General features: G+C 40.8%; 1 protein-coding gene across 1 annotated transcript in view; it reads right to left on the bottom strand.

Annotated features, from left to right (window-relative positions):
- Positions 1 to 20,349, bottom strand: part of SVEP1 (sushi, von Willebrand factor type A, EGF and pentraxin domain containing 1) — a 171,614-nt gene that overhangs the window by 80,149 nt on the left and 71,116 nt on the right. Inside the window, exons 8-20 of the mRNA XM_037902114.2 lie at positions 19,762 to 19,880; positions 17,386 to 17,515; positions 15,114 to 15,221; positions 13,812 to 13,943; positions 11,627 to 11,821; positions 9,942 to 10,063; positions 6,216 to 6,324; positions 4,830 to 5,021; positions 4,268 to 4,501; positions 3,302 to 3,463; positions 2,209 to 2,370; positions 1,216 to 1,377; positions 545 to 636 (exon numbers count right to left, since the gene is read on the bottom strand). Of these exons, the coding sequence (XP_037758042.1) occupies positions 545 to 636; positions 1,216 to 1,377; positions 2,209 to 2,370; positions 3,302 to 3,463; positions 4,268 to 4,501; positions 4,830 to 5,021; positions 6,216 to 6,324; positions 9,942 to 10,063; positions 11,627 to 11,821; positions 13,812 to 13,943; positions 15,114 to 15,221; positions 17,386 to 17,515; positions 19,762 to 19,880 (1,919 nt within the window). The remainder of the gene's footprint in view (positions 1 to 544; positions 637 to 1,215; positions 1,378 to 2,208; positions 2,371 to 3,301; positions 3,464 to 4,267; positions 4,502 to 4,829; positions 5,022 to 6,215; positions 6,325 to 9,941; positions 10,064 to 11,626; positions 11,822 to 13,811; positions 13,944 to 15,113; positions 15,222 to 17,385; positions 17,516 to 19,761; positions 19,881 to 20,349) is intronic.

Below are 20,349 nucleotides of genomic sequence, written 5' to 3'. Positions count from 1 at the left end.
CGCCAGCATAGGAGCTACTGATCAGATGAGGGGCAGACCTGCCAACTGCAAGGAGTTGGGGGGTTTATGTTTTTTTTAAAAATAAAAGTTTAGTGACATTTTTTATGTCAGGCTAATGTTATCATGCTTCTAAATCTAAGACTGCCTTTGACTGGATCAAATCTCCTTCTCCCAAATACTACTGTTCTATTATTGTAGTAGAATTTTAAAATACAGTATTTTAGTGAATCACTATTAAATTACCATTGAGTGGAAGAGCTTATTAGAAAACGCAAACACAGTTTTTTTATTTCTGCTGCATAAGGCCGTTAATTAAGGACTAATATATATATAAGCCAGTTATGGAGTTATAAGGCACGATGTTTGATCACTTTAATCAAATAAAGGTAGCCCCCATGGTAACTATAGCTGCCTAGTTTGGAAAATAAACTTATTATCACAATTATATTATGGAAGGCATTAGCCATTTAATATTGGCATCCAATACTCTGTTTCTTCCATTAGAGCTAGCATCATGAAAAAAATAAATAAATCTTGTCCTTGCCTGACTGCTGACTTTGTATTGCTTGCTGATATTTTCTGGAGAGACTGGTACCATTACACTCTCCTCGGCCGCCGTGAAAGTAGAGCCAAAACCTAAACAGGATTATTATGAAAGCAGCTGTTAATGCAGCTTGACAAGACCCTAACTGCATTGCATTGATGCATTTAAAAAATGCTATGAGGGAAGTGGATTTGTGGGAATAAATACCACACTTACAGTAAAAACTTATTCAATTCCAAAACACGAACATCAATAATAAATGAAGAAAGGGTGGGGCACTGTGGTGAATTCACTCTTTAGACTTATTCCTCTCCAGTCCTGACTTAGAGCTTAGAGGGTCACATAAATCATGTTAGTCTGTCTACTGCGAGGTAATTTTTATAGGCCAAAGGCAAAACTTTCATTGTTTCCAACGGGGTTACTATCTAGGCTCTGTTATGGAACCTTAATCCATATCACACAGTCATCCACAATTTTGTGTGACTGGCAGCGTCTGATAACTCAGAGATAATCCAGGAAAGGAATAGCAGGGGTGAGGCATTGGTAGAAATGTGTGGCAAACATTGTGGAAGGAGACTGGTGTATTCTTCCTTTGAATGGACCCAATTTTCACTAAGGGCCAGATCCTGCCTCCCTCAGTCACATTCTCTGGAGGAAATTAATCAACTTACTTGAACAGTCTGTGATGGATCTGGCACCAATGATCGTAGTTGTCCCATAAAAGGGACAAGATAAGCAGTAGGACTTTCCTGGGTCGGGCTGATAGTAGTCCCGGGGGCAGGGGTAGCAAGGCATTAAACCAGAGCGAGAGAATTCCCCTGCTGCACAAGGTACTGCAAAGTGCAAAACAAACTCTAATGACTGCTGGCTCCCAGTGCATGGTCTTTTCCCCACCATCATAGGGCAGATTATTGGCATAGTACAAGACTAGGCCAATAATCACGAGAATTTCACAACCAAAGTGTGTGCTTATTTAAAGGGTCACTCAGGTTAACTCTGGCCCCAAATAAGCTCTTTTTCAAACCTAAGACCAGAGAAATGTTTCCATGTAATCTTTGTCCTATGGAGACAGTTCTCAAATTCAACCAAACACCCCACACTGCAGTCCTTGCAGTGCACAAACATATTTTCAACAAGGTCAACACCTGGAGACAGATTCTCTTCCCTGGTCCACTCTCACTGTGGACTGTTCTCCTCATCAGCCCTTGGGGTGCAATTGCCCCAAAGGGGTCTGTGCCAAGACAGAACCCATTGACGGTAGTTTACTTTGAAAGCAGACTCAGTAAAAACTGAGCAAGGACCTCAGGATTTTGACCCACAAAAATGATTGGCTATTGCCTGGATGATTGTTACAAAACATCCAGTAGTGCTTTCTATAAATAAAAAAAGGAAGTTTTTATTATCACATAACCATCTGGATATCTGACACAGGGCCTACAATAGAATTCTGTGTGCATACAGCACAGCTTCATCTCTGAAATCTTTCAGAAAAACTGGTGTTTGATATGCAGCAAAAAATTATGTACACTGCTGCTGGGTGACATAACTTCACTGCAGTCAGCCAGGAGCTGCAGGTTACCTGAGGTCAGATAAATGGGGCAATAGTGGATGGTATTTAGCAACATTTTGTTTTCAGGAATTTCACTGGCCTTCTCCTCACAAACCTCCACATGCTGAGATATCCACAGCTCCTCTTTTCACTGTTGACAGGTTTTCTGGACAGGCGATGCAGTTCTTAGATCCAAACACAGGTTGATATGTGCCAAGAGGACATGACTCACAGGTTTCAAGACCATTAGGTGAATACGCTCCCTGCTGGCACTGAGCTAAAAGGCAAAATAATACATAAAGATTAGGCGTAAGGCTAAGCGATACCTAACAGAAAGTATGTCTCCTGTCCCCTAAAAATAAAGGTAACACTTCATAATATATTGACAAGCAACCCTTGAAAGAAACAGCTACCAGGACATTTGTAAACCAGAAGATAGTGCTCTATGCAACGTTTCGCAAAGTACAGACAGCACAAAGCATCAATCCCCTCTCCAAATGCATTTAATTTATTGAGGGTTGTTTATTTCACTATAATTTCATGGACACATCAAAACCACAGGCTGTACAATGAAATGTGCAACGCACAGAATAAAGAAAATGCAATTCTATGATAGCCGGTGGGCTGCAAATTACTGATAGTGTATTTACAAGACATAAACTCGCTATAGTTTATTATATTCCAATCGGCTGCAGATTGTTTATCGTTAGCAATTCACATTTTAACTAACAAAGCCAATTAAACAACAGTAACTAGAAAATACCAATCCTTATAATCATAAACAAGCTGCGAAGTGAGAGCTCTCTTCCGGCTTCGAGGCAGAACGGTGCAAGGTGGGACACAGAAGTGACAGTGGCAAGAGGCATTATTCCTTGGGAGATGTAGAGGATGTCGGCAGGGAGAAGTACTGAGATATGGCACTATGTGTACTCTTCCCTTTCAGTGCTGCAGCATGCACTCTCTCTGGCCTTAACAGCCTGTTCCACGGACACTTAAGAGGTACAAGCAATGGCATTCTAGATATCTTCTCCCCTCTCCACTTGTACCCACACAGGGGCAGCCAGGATCTAGGCAAAAGCCGTCAAGTAACACAGCCATCCATTTAATTTTCTGTGGTGCTATTCTAGTTACATTTTGCAATGCTCAGTAGTTTCAAGCACTAGAAGTAAACTTGAAAAGTGATTCTTTTCTGAATGCTGAGCTCGCACCTTTACACTCAGAGATACTCCTGGAGTGGAGGTATTCGGTATAGCTGCCAGATGGGCAACTTTTGCATTCCAGCTGCCCTTCCTCATCTTGATAGGATCCAGTCCAGCAGCTTTCACAAGTGCGATGCTCCAGAGAATAGTAGGTACCCAAAGGGCAGTTAACTGGGATTTCAGAGAAGGAAAAATAAAACACACGTTAACCATGGAATACCTGACAATAAGCAGATGCTCTTCTTGGTATTTCAGGGCAACTCCATTTAGCCTAACTCACTTTATCTCAATCTTGGCTATGTGGATTCAGTGACATCTGTGCAACCTCACTGACCTGACTGGGTTTGCATAGGGGGAACTGATTGGAACTTTGTAAACATTTGCATTCATGATGAATAGGAAGGAATGGACTGTCTCCCTCTGCCTGAGGAAAGAGTGGGTGATTCCCTGACTCCATCTCCATCCTTAGAGGATTTTAAGGCCTGGCTTGACCAAGCCCTGGCTGGGATGATTTAGCTGGGGTTGGTCCTGCTTTGAGCAGGGGGTTGGACTAGATGACCTCCTGAGGTCCCTTCCAATCCTGATCGTCTATGATTCTTCTATGATTCTATGAATAGGATCCAGTTCATGCTCTCTCTCTCAGCTATGCTGGAACGGCAGGGCTGACAGTAGTATAGGCTGTGAGTTACCTTTTCATCAGCAGTGAGAGTGAATGTGACCAAGTTCATATAGGGAGCAGAACTGTTAGGTAAGGTGTACTTTTTACATAGCCATTTTTTGGAGCAGACCACCCTTCAGAAAGCAGACTGCACAAAGCATTAGACAATAAATTGCTTTGGCAGGTCTCAGCTACTGCAACCCTGTGATGCCTGTGCCAATATCCCACCCGAAGCAAATATCTCCCCCAAACCATTTTTTTTTTAAAGTCACATATACAGGATATAAGGCCCAGGAGGTACAGAGCTTTTGGCTTACCACACATTCGCCCTCTCAGAACTGAACCAGGTCTGCAGAACAGAAAGGCTTTCTCAGTTTCCAGTGAGTTGCTGTCAGCTACAACCAGTTCTGATGCAAACTGAAAAGAATACATGGGTTCCTTATTGAGTGTCCTTTTCAGCCTGTTTGTGATAGTCTCTAGAGTTTTAAGAAGTCGCTGCTGGTTTTCTGATTCCACAGTATCATTCCTTTCACTGGGCAATGGCACACTAGCTAGAATATAAAAAGAAAACACATGCATACACAGTGTGTTACAGATTTTAATGCTATTCAGGCCGCAGTAGAGTGGACCAAAAAAGCAGTGATCATTGTTACTATGGTCAACGGGAATTGACGACACAAACCCATGTTGTACCAGATACAGTGCTGACCACACAAATCTGCTACCCAAGAAATGAGCTAGTGAGAAACTGTGGCTATAAACTCAGTGAGAAACCTGTGATCTGCATTTCCTGCTGGCTTCATGAACTGCAAACAATGTAATATTTTGTTAAGAATAAATTTTAAAAAGGAGGCACAGGAAGGGGAAGTTTTTCCTCACCAGTGATGTTAAATATTAACTTAATTTTGTGATCTGTCATTGGAATGTTGAGTTTTTTGTGTCTCTTGACCCGGGACGGTGCTGTTTTCACAGAGCCAGAGAGAGGCGTTTGTAGCTGTTCTTCCTGCACTATGTCAAGGAAGTCATCGTAGGAATAATCCAGATGGTTTGCTGCACCCCAGCCACCGGGTCCTGCAAGAAAAAGCAAAAGTGGTAGGAAGGGAGTTCTGTCTCTATGCTCATTCAGGCCTGTGGTTCATTCCCAAGAGTGCCAACAAGTACTACCCCATAGTAGTTTCTGAGATGTGGGCATCTGTCCAGGAGGAACTAGACTCTCACACTCATTTCATGTAGCAGCCTGAACAGCTGTGAGATTAACACATTTGGTCACTGCTGAACTGGGTCTCACTCATATAAATCCTCTAGTGGCAATAGGCCCACATCCAATCCCCTTACCTATCCAGTCCATATTAAGCATATTGGGTCAAATTTATACCTGGTGTTACACCCCTAAAGTTATAAATTGTACCATGTATTCATTTGGCCTGGACTGTTTAAATAAGTGTTTCTGTACGTAATGTGTCTTTGTATAATGATTGGAATTGAAGAACTTTTGCCTGTTCCATTCAACATCTCTTTTTAGAAAAAAATGGAAGTATAAATAATCTTTGCATATAACTGAGCATCTTTATTTAGATTATAAATAACTAATGGCAAATTAACCCCAGAACCTTGGAATTATGTTCTCTGAAACTATCATCTCTAAAGAACATGAGCCAAATTCTGATCTCAGCTACACAGACGTAAATTTGGAGAAATTCCAGAGACATCAGTGGAGATTTCAACATTGTTTCCTCCTAACTACTTTCAGTCACTAACCAAGGCTCCAACCACGCAGTCTTAAGCACATGGTTACCCTTACTCACTGCTAATATGTAAACTTGTGCACATATCTCAGGCTCGCTTTAAACCAGTGACAAAAACGAAAGACTCCCTCAGTTACATTAACAATTCCCAGAGTCATCCTGTCTCCTTCGTCACTGTTTTGGTTTCAAAACGTATGGTTTTTGAAAACCCCTTTGCTTTCAAGACTAGCCAAACAGTTTCATAGTTTTATTGTTCTTGTATACTGAGACACCTTAGTCATCTTTTCCCCTACAGGTGCAGTGTATGAGACAGGCAGGCTAGTGTAATATTTTCTCAGATCTACTGTTTAATTGTTTAGTATCTCAAGGGCTCTGTAATTATTTTCTTTAAATTTTCCACACAGCATACTTAAATCTACCAGAGCTAAATGTACCCACCATATTATGGCTTAGCAGAACTAAATGTATTTAAACCACACTAAACCTCTATGGCTAGCAAGCTACACAGTAATTAAATTACCAATTGCAAATCCATTTTCATAGTCATAATTATATTCTAGGCAATGTTTCAGTGGCAAATCCTCCAATCTGCAGTCAATGTCATCGACATCATTACAGAACGATGGGACCTGTAAATAGAAATAGACAAGCCATTAAACAAACAAATATATAATCTAATCTCAGGACAAAGCACCCAGCCTTGCCTGCTCTCTGACATCAGATTTCATCCTGCATAGCTATTACAATCAAACCGTTCAAATATTGTGCATTCAGGATTTCCTTCCACCTTTGTGGGAACTTGTGTAGTGTCAGAATTCTTGCAACAGTATATGCACAATAAGGAAAATCACTTGAGAGGAAGGATAGTTTTGTATTAAAGCACAAAATGGAATGTCAGTGATCGAGGTCCCAGTCCTAGCTCTAGCTCTGTGCGTCTTTGGATAATTCATTTAACTTCACTGTGCCTCTATTTTACAAAATAAGGATAACAGTACTTTCCAATGCCACCAGGGTGCAGGTGCTTAACTCATTAATGTTTGTAAAGCTCTGTAAGATCCTCAGACGGAAGGTGCTATAAAAGCGCAGAACTATTTGCTTTTAGGCTGGGCAACTGATTGTTCAAAATCTTCATTTCCCCACTGGAGTCTGCTTAAGTGAGTTTATAAGATTATAGACAGAGGTCTTACTGAAATCCTGCTGAACATAGTAGGTTGCAGATGAAGAAAGCTTTCCTGTGAAACCAATGGAAATTTACAGTAATTTGATCCTACTGGGAGATTTTATTAGTCCTAAACAAAACCGTAAATCTCTCCTCAATAAAACCTGACAATAAAAGACAGTGTTACAGGGAAAGTAGATTGTAACATGCGATATCATCAGACTGTACAAAACAAAATAAGCTATAAAAGTAAAGAGGAAAATATTTTCTGCGCTACAGTGAATTCACTGTACCCATTTGGTATAATTCCACAGCAGGATAACGGATGGGAGAAGAACGGAGATGATGTGATATTTCTCCATAGTTTACAAGCAGTCTGAAGCCTGACTATTTGGACTGAATGTGGGTTGAGCATGGAGGGGACGCAGAGGTAAAATCCACCTGCACTGTGAGGCCAGGTGTGAGCTGCTCTGCAGCTTTTCCGGTTGGTTTAGCAGCCGTAGCCTCTTCAGGCGAGTTGCATGGGTATTGTAACAGTCTAAGCCCCACCGAAAGACACAGAAGAGGCAAAGGCCTCATTGCACAGCTGTTCCACCTGCAATCCCCTTGTGCAACTCCTACCTGGTGCTGAAGCAGTGCAGAGAACTTGGCACAGCACTCCCATGGCTAAGTGAGAACTGCCCCCTCAATGAAGGGAGCGGTGACCACATCAGAGCTGAATAAAGGGGCAGTCGAGCTTTCTTTGATTTAACCCAGTCTGTTGCTTTTCAGGATATCCTTTCTGCAGGATGTGTTCTAGGAAGTGGCTTTTGTTAGCGTTTACTTTCTCCCCCTCCCTCTCCCTTGGAGTTCATCCCTGTGTCTTGTGTGTTTGGAAGCTGGTGATTTTTTTTCATTTGGATCACTGCTGGGATTCCAAGAGTCTTTGGAAATGGACTGGACATATTTAATTGGACTTTTGGATTTGCTTTTTCCAGCTTATTGCACTTTAATATAACTGCTTGGGCAGATCTTCAAGTGTTTTTCACCAGTAAACTTACGTTCTTATGTTCAGTATTCCATGCATGTCATTTTTGCTAATGTTTTTACTCTGCACTTTGGGCTCACTCACAATTGATAATATGCTATCAAAGAGGAGGAATGGAAGGAAAACCAGCCAGGATCTTCCACAGAAAGAAAATAAAGCTGAGCCAACAGGAGGGAAAGACACAGATGTCTTCAATCAGAAAATGACTCTGAAGTCTTGTGTCTGTCCTACACCATTCAGAGTGTAGCATAAGGTGACTGCAGTGACTCAGAAGTCTTTGCGGTTTGTGATCCAAATAAAATTGTATGACAATGAGGGCTGCTGGGCTGGGGGGTTGATGATGCTTCTGTGGGGAGAAGATGTTTTTGTTGGTGATGCTTTTCTCTTCTCCCCTCTGCGTTGTCCTCTACCCGCACAGCACAGCCCTCAGTTCTGGGACAGCACGGCTTCAATAGGCAGGGAAGCTGATTCCAAAGCCCCTCGAAGTACTGCTTCTTCTGCCCCGGAGCCACGCAATGGACAAGTGTGGGGAAGAAAGGGGCTGAGGATCTGCTCTGGGTTGATGGGCAGAAGTGTACAGAGCTGGGATGGAGGCAGGAGCCACAGAGGGATAAGGGAGCCTGCTACTCCTTCGCATCCAGCATACCACTGGGACCTAATGAGTTTGCTGCTTTTTCAGATGGTACAGTGCAACTTGCAACCCTCTCATAACCCGCTTCAAGACTGTGTCCCACTGGTTGTGAGCTACTGGCCTGAGCACAGATCAGGACCCAGCAGCACCAGACCTGACAACAGTGTGCTCTGTGGCTTGAGCAGGTCACCCAGGCATTCAGCATACAAGTTCAAAGAAAGTTCAGCAGCTAAATTGGTCTTTAGGTGGCCAGGTTTTCAAAGGCACTGAGCACCGGGAGTTCTTATTGATTATAATATCAGCGATCAGGATGCCACAACTCGGAACAGAAGGCTAATAATTTAGGTACCGACTTATAGGTTTAGGTGCCTAAATTTAGGCTCCAGATTTGAATGTTTTGCCATAGTCCCTGAATGTCAAGAAACGTGCTATATTGGGGGTGCAGGGTGAGGTTTGCAAAAGCATCAAAGGGTGCATCAACACAGCCCAGGGCAGCGCGCCTCCCAGCCTGGGTCAACAGATGTGGGTTAGCGGGGCTAGCGCCCTACTGTGCAGACGGCCCTTTGAAGTTGTGGCTTAGGCTGGGCTAAGGCTCTCAAGCCCACCCCCCTCCCTACACTTCAGAGCCCAAGTGGCAACTTTAAAGCACTATCTACCCAGCTGTTTTCAGAACCCCATTGAGTTGCTCCTGCGTGCTGTGCAGACACCCTAAATGACTTAGGAGCACAAATCCCATTGTAAATCCATAGGATTTGGGCTCCTAAGGGCTCATCTATTGAAACACTTAGTATGCAGCAATCTGGGGTTTAAAGAGGAGTAGATCAAAGCGCACAGGAGCTCAAAGTGGAGCCTTTATCATGCAGCAGCAGGATCCACATGGACACTTAGTGCAGGGTAGACATACACCCAGGGTTCAAACAGACAAGCCCTAAGTCACAAGGCACTTTTGAAAATCTTACCACAACTCCAAGACAAAGACTGCAGTTAACTCCCCGATTTATAGATACAAACAACGGTACAAGGGTTTGCACAGCAACCCCTACAATAACAGACCAGTGTACTTTGTCTATAATGGAGACATTTCATATTTTGAAATGGAACAGACTTCCCTTTCAAGTTTCTAAGGTATACAGTAAAAGAACAAAAAGAAAAGGAGTTCTTGTGGCACCTTAGAGACTAACAAATTTATTTGAGCATAAGCTTTCGTGAGCTACTGCATGCATCCGATGAAGTGAGCTGTAGCTCACAAAAGTTTATGCTCAAATAAATTGGTTAGTCTCTAAGGTGCCACAAGTCCTCCTTTTCTTTTTGCGAATACAGACTAACACGGCTGCTACTCTGAAACCATGAAAGAACAGTTAGGGAAAAAATGACAACATATTGGTAAAGAAAAAGGTTTATGAAAAGTGAAAGAGTATTACTAACCTACCATTTTACCAAGCGCACTCTGAAAAGCCTCAGCAAAGCTTTTTAGAAGGTTGTTGTCATCACATCGCCTTGCTTTGTAGAGCATCTCAAAAGACTTGAACCCATGATTTGCAAAACGATTTACTGAAAAGAGTTGGGGAAGGACGCTTTTATGGTTTGTGATTTTAGAGTAACAGTTTCAAAAGAATACTATGGACAGGATTATACTAAAATTATCTGAACTCAACAGGTTATCTTTAAATATAGATCACAACAAAAGAATATAAGGACAGAAGCAAAAGCTGGTAAACTTGACTGTTACAATAAAAATATATCCAACTACTTCAATCAGAGAGAGCACAGTGTGGCAACAATTAAAATCCATGGATAGTAATTACATTTCCAATACACACACAGTATTGAACAACTTAGTGTAGAAGTTCCCAGCTATTAAATATCTGTTGTTGACCTAATTCAGCATTTTCTTAATGGAAAAGAACCTGTTAGTTTCATGGCATTTTTTTTAAACCATCAAATCTTTTAGCATGTATTTTTGAATACACCTGAGAGGGAGAAATTAATGCTTATTACTAATACAGCTTGGCTCCAAATGCAAAATTCTGATTCAGATTTCAAGCAACCCCAAACTCTGGGGTACTCAGATCAAGGATCTTGGGTTGACCCATAATGAGAACACCCTGACTTGTGTTGATGTTTATGGGGGCTACTTGTGTGAGAAAGGTCTACTCAGGGAGCGTACAATCCATCACAAATATGGGCTTCATTTGAAGTATCTGGATCTATATTCAGATTTGGATTTCATATGACCCCAGAGTTTGGGGCTGTCCAAGCTGAGGTTTTGATTGGACACGTCTCAGATTAGAAACTTCTAATAAATGCTGGTTGGATCACAATTGGTTATGTTCAAGGGACTGTTTTTTGTGAAGTTATTTTGCACAATTGCACTGGAATTTTGGCTGGGTTTAGAGAGTCTGGCTTGCGATAGATCAAAAAACTTTTGTAAACAGCTTACTAAAGCTTTGTTATCCATTCCTCCAGTTGTAACAACATTGGTCGTCTAGACCAGGGGTTCTCAAACTGTGGGTCGGGACCCCAAAGTGGGTCACAGGGTCGCCATGGCTGGTGTTAGACTTGTTAGGGTCCAGGTCTGAAGCCAAAGCCTGAGCCCTGCCGCCCAGGGCCGAAGCTGAAACCCAAGGTTTTCAGCCTTGAGCAGCAGCCCTCAGGAGCTCAGGTTACAGGCCCCCCACCAGGGGCTGAAGCTCTTGGGCTTTGGCTCCCCAACACAGAGTGGAGGGGCTTGGGTGGGCTCAGCCTTCGGTGCCCCAACCTGGGGTTATGTGGTAATTGTTGCTGTCAGAAGGGAGTCACGGTGCAATGAAGTTTGAGAACCGCTGGTCTAGACAAATTATTTCAATCTGCTTTTTTTAACCAACATGCCATACAGATTTTGTTTCCATTGCTATTTTGTAAATCCCAAGGACTCAAATTTTTTATTATATTTTATCCAGTTTATGAAACAATATATTGTAATCCTAAAACTCTTTTTGTACAAGGCTCTTAACAGTTCAGGGGAAGGGACAATAGAAAATTTATAATGTAAAACGGTTATAATTGCTAGTTATTGAATCATGTTCCTAGCTATACAGCAGAAAAACAAAGGTTAATAATCAAAGTAAAACTCACAAGAGCAGTCAGGCCATTCAGTAGAATATGGTGGTTTCCAGATACCATCCTCATAGGCACAATAGTAGTTTTCAGTTGATGCTGCTGTAAAGTTATAACCATCCATGCAGCGTAACGTGCAGTTAACACCTGCTTCATCTTCTATGCATATAAAATCCCCATGCACTGGGGTGAAGGAAATTTCACAGGGAGAACCTGTGAAAAAATATATTCAGTTCACATATGGATAGCTTGTAGATTAATATAAACAAGTACACAGGAGACCCTGAGGGATAGGATTTTCAAAGCACTTGAAAGTCTAATTCTGCTTCCCCTGAAATCAAACAGCAGTATGACTATTGACTTCAATGGAAGGAAAATTAGGCTAATGTTAAGCACTTTTGAAAATCCCAACCTGGGAGTTTAAAATCCAGAAATGCAAAGGTTGAGAAAAAAAAATGAAGCACCAAAAGTGTGGAAATGCAAAACTGAAAGCCCTGTATGCTTTTGCTTAAAACTGGGGTGTCTCTTTAGAGCATGCTAAATTATTCGTCTATTAATATAATATTAACTAGAACTTTTTACACAACCTTATACACAGTAAGTTACAGTACATTACATACAGTACCTGATTCTGATGCCAATCAGCTTTACACTGGTGGAATTCTACTGACTTTAGTGGAGTTACTCCTGATTTATGATGGTATATAAGTGATCAAAATTAGACCTATAATCTTCAGACTTGGGCAGACAACTGTGAAGAAAATAGGTTGATGGTAATTTTAAAATTGTTAGTGTTTGACGTTCAGTGGCCCAGAGTTTGCGATGATATTGAGTTTGAAATATCCAAGAACTTGAAATAAAGCCAAGTCAGAGAACAAGTAAGCCTAATGTTCTAAATCCCAGTATCTTTGAATCAATTTAAAAATTGAATTAAGTTCACCTTGAAGTTTCTCAATATTTATAATTTTAAAACAACCAAAATTGTATTATTCAAACTTGTCTTGTTCTGTAGATCTCATTGAGACTTAAAAATCATGTCAAATCTGAAGACTGTATCTACTCCTGTAACTTACTGTTTCTAAGGATATACACAAAATTCCAGTTTATACAATATTAAATATTGTATTAATTAAATAATTTACCATGATGCAAAAGCAGGGGTAGGCAACCTATGGCACACGTGCCAAAGGCGGCACGTGAGCTGCTTTTCAGTGGCACTCACACTGCCCAGGTCCTGGCCACTGGTCTGGGGGGCTCTGCATTTTAATTTAATTTTAAATGAAGCTTCTTAAACATTTTAAAAACCTTATTTACTTTACATACAACAATAGTTTAGTTATATATTATAGACTTATAGAAAGAGACCTTCTAAAAACATTAAAATGTATTACTGGCACGTAAAACCTTAAATTAGAGTGAATAAATGAAGACTCGGCACACCACTTCTGAAAGGTTGCCGACCCATGTGTAAAAGTTGGACCCTGTTTTAAGGCATAACCAGTAGGGGGCAGAGTTAAAGTTGAATGTTCAACCATAAATCGGTATTTGCTAACTTCTGAGTGACTGATTTTCCTAACTAATTGTTAGCCTGCTGGTTGGGACATTTTTTTTCCTCCCTCCCCGCCTCTTTTTTTTTTTTAAATATAATACATACCCCCATACTTATGTACATCTAGATATGTGTAAACCCAATTGTAAAGGCTAGAAAGTGTTCCATTTCCTGTTAGGATATTAGCAGTTTATTAAAAAATCTCTCCAGAGAAATCTTCCATTCTGGTGAACAGAAAGTAGACCACATTTTAGGCTATGCTTCTTGTTGACAAATAATTGGACAATTGTCTGAAGTTTTATTGGACTACTGAGTAAAACCTTTAGTGCTTTTTATACCTATTTTGGATGTACGGAGTACACTACTTGGTTACTCCAGAGTTTTGCCATATAACTCAGCTGATTTTATTGATGGACCTGATTTCACTGGAGTTACATTGGTGTAAAACAGTGATACTGAAATGCAAAAGCACATTGGTGCTGTATACATATACGCATTTATAACAAGTATTATATTACACACACACTTGTTATCAGTGAATTATTCATAGCACTGAACATTAAACTGACTGATGGTGACCGATATGTATAACTGCATTTTTATTAGTACTAAATAATTTTGTGTCTATGGCCAGAAGATGATCAAATAACAAACCTTTGATGACAATGTGGATCTCACATGTCCTGTTATTTCCTGAGGAGTCGGTAGCAGTATATTGAACTGTTGTCTCTCCTTTGAGGAAGAGATCTCCAGGTGAATGACTTTTCGTGATTGTTAGGGCAGCTCCTAGAGTAGTTTTAAAAAAAAATAAATGAAAAGGTTTTTCTGGCCTTGTATATTGCAGCTATCCCTACAGAGGCTGACTACACAATGGACAATTTAGGCTTATTAATTTTCTTGGTAACAGATGTGCTCAACCATGGTAAGCACTGAATCATAGAAGATTAGGGTTGGAAGAGACCTCAGGAGGTCCTCTAGTCCAACCTCCTACTCAAAGCAGGGCCAACACCAACTAAATCATCCCAGCCAGGGCTTTGTCAAGCCTGACCTTAAAAATCTCTAAGGAAGGAGATTCCACCACCTCCCTAGGTAACCCATTCCAGTGCTTCACCACCCTCCTAGTGAAATAGTGTTTCCTAATATCCAACCTAGACCTCCCCCATTGCAACTTGAAACCATTGCTCCTTGTTCTGTCATCTGCCACCACTGAGAACAGCCTAGCTCCATCCTCTTAGGAACCCCTCTTCAGGTAGTTGAAGGCTGCTATCAAATCCCCCCTCACTCTTCTCTTCTGCAGACTAAACAATCCCAGTTCCCTTAGCCTCTCCTCATAAGTCATGTGCCCCACCCCTAATCATTTTTGTTGCCCTCCGCTGGACTCTCTCCAATTTGTCAACATCCTTTCTGTAGTGGGGGGCCCAAAACTGGACACAATACTCCAGATGTGGCTTCACCAGTGCCAAATAGAAGGGAATAATCACTTCCCTCGATCTGCTGGCAATGCTCCTACTAATATAGCCCAATATGCCGTTAGCCTTGTTGGCAACAAGGGCACACTCCTGACTCATATCCAGCTTCTCGTCCACTGTAATCCCCAGGTCCTTTTCTGCAGAACTGCTGCTTAGGCAGTTGGTCCCCAGCCTGAAGCGGTGCATGGGATTTCTCCTTCCTAAGTGCAGGACTCTGCACTTGTTGAACCTTGTTGAACCTCATCAAATTTCTTTTGGCCAAATCCTCCAATTTGTCTGGGTCACTCTAGACCCTATCTCTACCCTCCAGTTTATCTACTTCTGCCCCCAGTTTAGTGTAATCTGCGAACTTGCTGAGGGTGCAATCCATCCCATCAAACCTGTTCAAAGTGGTAAGTTGCCTAAAAATATGACATGCCATGTAGGAACTGTATGGACATAACCACTCTTCGGCTGGTTCATCTATACATGAGCTGCATTATCTCACCTGAGTTGTCCGAGAACTGAGGCTCCTCCCATGTTGCTCTGTACTCGTTCTCCGATACGTGAATTGGAGGCGGAGATCTGCATCTATCGATTACAGGGGATTCTACATCTAGAGAAGTTGAAGAGACAGCATGAAATTTGATCACAGAACAATAGACAAGTTGTGGGTCAAACTCAGAGGTGATGTGAAGGGTGTTTTAGGTTTCACATCTGTAAATCTGTATAAGTGGGTGTGCGTTTGAGAGTAAGTTGCTGTAATATATATATGCCAAAAGAATGGAAGTGCAGGGTTACAGCAGGAAAAGCACCGGAAGATAAATTACGGAGAGTGGCTTTATTTTGACCAATTGACCAACAAGACTTTGGCTCAAGCGACGTAAACAGCCACTTAAGTTTCCTAAAGCAGTGGTTTTCAACCTGTGGATCAGGGACACCAGGAGGTCCTCAGACCCCCTGTCTAAAATTTCCAAAGGGTCCATACCACCATTTAAAATTTTTTAGGGGTCGGCAAGTGAAAAAAGCTTGAAAACCCATTGTCCAGAACAACTGAGCTATCCTTGGTAAAACACAGATAGCCACCAATTCATAATACCTAACTCACTGAATTTAACTGAGCACTGGCTCTGACTGAGTTTAGTGATTAAAAATAACAGCAGACAACAAGGTATCAGGCCAAATGCACACCAGAATGAGCAGATGCCATTCCAATAGAACGGTGGGCAAAATTCAGGAAGTGACATAAATATCATTTAAATTTGACATCAGGTATGTATCCCAGAAAATGGGTGTAAGTGGGAAAGCGGTGTAATTTATGCTGGTTTGGCACTGAGCCAATATATGAAGTAAATGTAATTCATATGTAGAAGTGGCAGGAGAGAGTGGTGTATCAGAAAAAGCAATGAACAGGACGGGTGTTATATAAACAGCCACCCTTTTACTGTAGCTTACATTGAAGTATCCCCATCACAATGAAGACTAAATCCAGTCCAGGTCTAACAGGAACAATACCCACTCAAGTCAATGGGAAAGGAGTTACATACACTGATGGAAGTCTGAATCTGGTCCCCAGAATAATAAACTGGTATAAGTAACACTTGCTTTGCATACAACTAAATGTCAAATTGGTACAAGTTGCATACATTTGCTAACCAACAGGCACCGGATGTGTAACGTAAACTATCGCCTACATTATCATTGCTAAATATATCCCACCAAGTTTGAATTGCCTAAGTATATGACTACAAAAGTGAACAAGAAATACATCAGTCAGGTTGCTCGTTAAATGCATAATTACAAATACAAGGGCCAGACTCTACTGTCACGTGCTGTTGTGTGTTTCAGGTGTAACTCTGCTTGAACTTGGTGGAAAACTGGTGTGAGAGAAGAATTAGGCTCAACAGAGGACAACACTGCCATCACAACGTGCCTCACCTCATATTTATCCATCAAAACCATCTAATGTTATGTACTTATCCAACAATTTCTTTAGACTCATCAACCAAGCCATATTGCAGAAAGCAGAAAGTTGCCTTTCCCTTTATAAAGCTAAGATAGTGTCCCACCACCTATAACCTCCCAGCTAACTCGACAGAGAAATATACCCTCTCACCTCTATGCAGCAGCATCACTAGAACTAAGTGGATACTGCAAAAAAGGATTCAAGAACATTTTCTCAAATACAAAAATTGCACATTGGCGTCAACTGTATTCACCATCCATTTTATTTGCATTCTGTAAACTTTTCAAAGAGTGAATTTTGTTCATAAGACAGTTCACTGAAAGAGAGAGCATGTCTCAAATACTTGGGCAAACAAATACTTGCATGATTTATCTCATTGGAAATATGTGGTCATCTTGAAAGCTCTTTGTGGGTTTGGGAAGACATTCAGTCAGGAATTAAAACCAATGGTCTGTGAGTAAACACAGCACGCATGCCACATAACTAACCCTAATGCTTGTTTATGTTTTGACAGATTAATGCGCTTTATTTACGAAATGTGGGGAAGCCCCAAATTAAGGACAAATGCTTTAGCTGCAGCCAATCCAAATAGAGCATTTGACAATCCAGGATCTGACAGCAAATACCATATATTATGCAAATGATGGCTTCCATTCAGCCAGGCACTTATGCATGTGAATTCAACAGGACTATTCACATGCTTAAAATTAGGTGTGTGCTTAAATGCCATGGTGAATCAGAGCCACCTCCTGCACAAATGAAACAGTTTTATCTTTGTCAGAATCCTTCCCAGGTACTTCTGAAAAGCACTTACCAATAACCTTGACACTGAATGTGCAGCTTGCCTGATTGTCGGACTTGTCCACTGCTGTGTAAGTGATTGCAACTTCTCCAATGGGGAAAAGAGAAGGTGGTACAAAGGCTGGAGTAACGTGAATGGAGACCTTTTAGAGGAACAGATGTTTGTTATTTAAATGCAAACATGGGTCAGTAATCACATATTTGTATTTTACAAAATGTGCACGTAATGTAATCCTTTAAAATTAAACCTCTACGTGTTTGGATGCATGTAGATTTGATTCTCATTTACATTAAGAATTCTTTATACCCTTTAGCTGTTTAGAAGAGCCATAAATTGGGCATAAATTACATTTATACCCTCTTACAGGCTTCTTTATATGGACAAAGTAATGGAAGGGACCTTAGTATAAATGAGAATCAGGCCCACACGAATGTAAATGACTCAGCTGGGAATCAAAGTTTTCACAGGCCAGACTTGTAACTCAAAGAACATTACTCTTTACAAAACAGTTTGGGGAAAAATTCTGTCATTGGATACGCACATAGACCTCCCATTGTTGTAATCATTGGGCTACAAATTTACCCCGATTGTGAGCTCAATTGTAAAAAGCACACGAAAGTTCATAAATTGTTACAATAACCCCTAATAACAAACATTGATGGGAAAAGGTATGAAAGGGAGACAAAAAAGACTGAGTTAGTCCCAGCAAAAAGACCTACTGATATAATTCAAGGACTGTGCTAAGAGCATGCTTGGTAAACAAGAAAAGCATGGAACCAGAAATCAGTGAACCAAAATTGGTGTGTCTGAAAGTAGGCCTAATTGGTGGACAAAATAATGAGGAGATGATCTATTCCTCCCACCATTCCCTTGTGGGGTCCTTAAAGAGACTTGGGGAGAAAAACTGGCTACTGGAGTGAGCTTCACCCTCATGGCAGCCACCCTCACCATCTCCATGAAGACCCCAGGCCTTTGTCATCCTGATCCTGACCAGATTGGGCCAGAGAGAGGGACCCAGATGAAATCGCCACCTCCCCTGGCTCCAGCTGAATTCCACCCAGGATGAAACGGGATCAGACTTTAAGAACAGCTCCAGCCCATCTCAACTAACTTCTTCTCTTGACCCCAAAAGGACAGTTATTACCATCTTTGAGACCACCTAAGACAGTGATTCTCAAACAGGGGTGTGGGTCTACGCAGAGGTCTTCCAGTAGGTACATCAACTCATCTAGATATTTACCTAGTTTTACAACAGGTACATAAAAAGCACTAGTGAAGTCAGTACAAACTAAAATTTCATATAGACAACGACTTGTTTATACTGCTCTATACACTATACATAGAAATGCAAGTACAATATTTATATTTCAATTTATTTATTTTATAATTATATGGTAAAAATGAAAAAAAGCAATTTTTCATTAATAGCGTGCTGTGACACTTTTGTATTTTTGTGTCTGTTTTTGTAAATAAGTGGTTTTCAAGCAAGGTGAAACTTGGGGGTATGCAAGACAAATCGGACTCCTGAAAGGGAGTACAGTAGTCTGGAAAGGTTGAGAGCCACTGAATAAGAGACTGTCAGACAAAGGGGTTTTTCCTTCTAAAAACTCTCTCCAGCGAAAGGGAACAAGGGATGTTGTTAAAACTAAAGCCTTACTTAATACTTTACATTTCAAATGCTTTAACTGTTTTTCCTTCTTTTCTTTACCTTCAATAAAAAAGTCAAAAGGATTTTAATGGTGTGTTTGCCATGTTACTAAGCAGGCTGAAATCTCGGTTTACCAGCCTTGGTCCTTGTTTAACTCTGTTTAACATTGGACAGTGATTCAACTATGTTAGCACCTTTGGCCTGTACATTCCATCAAAATTAATACACCACCAACTACTTCAGCGGAAGTAACTGGCCTGTATCTGAAGCGTGATCATGGTTAAGAAATGGGATCATATTATTTCTTGTATGATGCTGTGGTGAGTTTTCACTTATCACATTGGGCTCTTTTTAGCCTTTGAACGTCATGAGTTGGTTTACTTCCTTGAGGAAGGACCGGATTTTATGGAAGGCAGATCACTAAACTCCTTCATAGTCTGAGAGCTCCTTTTTAAAGTGCCATTCTGTATTTTATAAACAAGGACGCATTCTTTCTTTTGACTGCATAAATTAACTGTACAGAACTGTATGCATATAAAACACCATACAGGGTATTCAGTAACCACATAAATCAAACAGAGAAAATGCTGAATTCTGAAGACACTGGTTTACAGCAGATCTCTCTGCTTCTTCTCACCAAGAAACAATACATTCTAATGGCTTAGACACATTTCAGAGCTCTAAAACAGCTACCTGAAAAGGGACTGCATCAAAATAAAATGTATATGTTTTAGCTGTACCTCATCTCCAGAGTTATCCTTTGTTATTGGAACCTGCCAGCTAATATTAGCAGAGTTATGATGTTCCAGAGTCCTGGCCTCAATATTGTCTGGACAGCTGATTTGAGGAGCTTCAATATCTAATTGAGAGAGAGAGAGAAAAAAAAATCATAACGGTTACTCAGCTGGCTTGCTGTGTGCACTGTTTATCAAGGTGACTAGTATCATCTCATTATTTCATTTTGCACCTGTTTGCTTTCTCCACCTCTTACCTATATTCTTACACTTTGATTGCAAGCTCTTCAGGGTAAGGACTCTCTCTTCATTATATTTTTGTACAGTGCCCAGCACAGTGGGTCCTTGGCCTCTAGGAGTTATCATACTACAAATAATACTAATAGAATGAGTGTTTATTTTAACACTACAGTTGCCTTTTATTAAAACAACACATCTATTCTTCCATGAGGAATGGCTACTTTATTCCCCTACTTCTTGACAACAAGTGTAACCCATATAGTTAGGAACTCATAGCAAAAGTTACTGACCTTTAATTACCCTGAATATACACAATTTTTTAATGCCATGGCACAAAAATGTGATTTATGTGGA

The sequence above is a fragment of the Chelonia mydas genome, chromosome 5 (genome assembly GCF_015237465.2).
Source record: "Chelonia mydas isolate rCheMyd1 chromosome 5, rCheMyd1.pri.v2, whole genome shotgun sequence".
Taxonomy (NCBI): Eukaryota; Metazoa; Chordata; order Testudines; family Cheloniidae; genus Chelonia; species Chelonia mydas.
The sequence above is the reverse complement of the archived record's forward strand: the minus strand, read 5'-3'. Positions and strand labels throughout refer to the sequence as shown.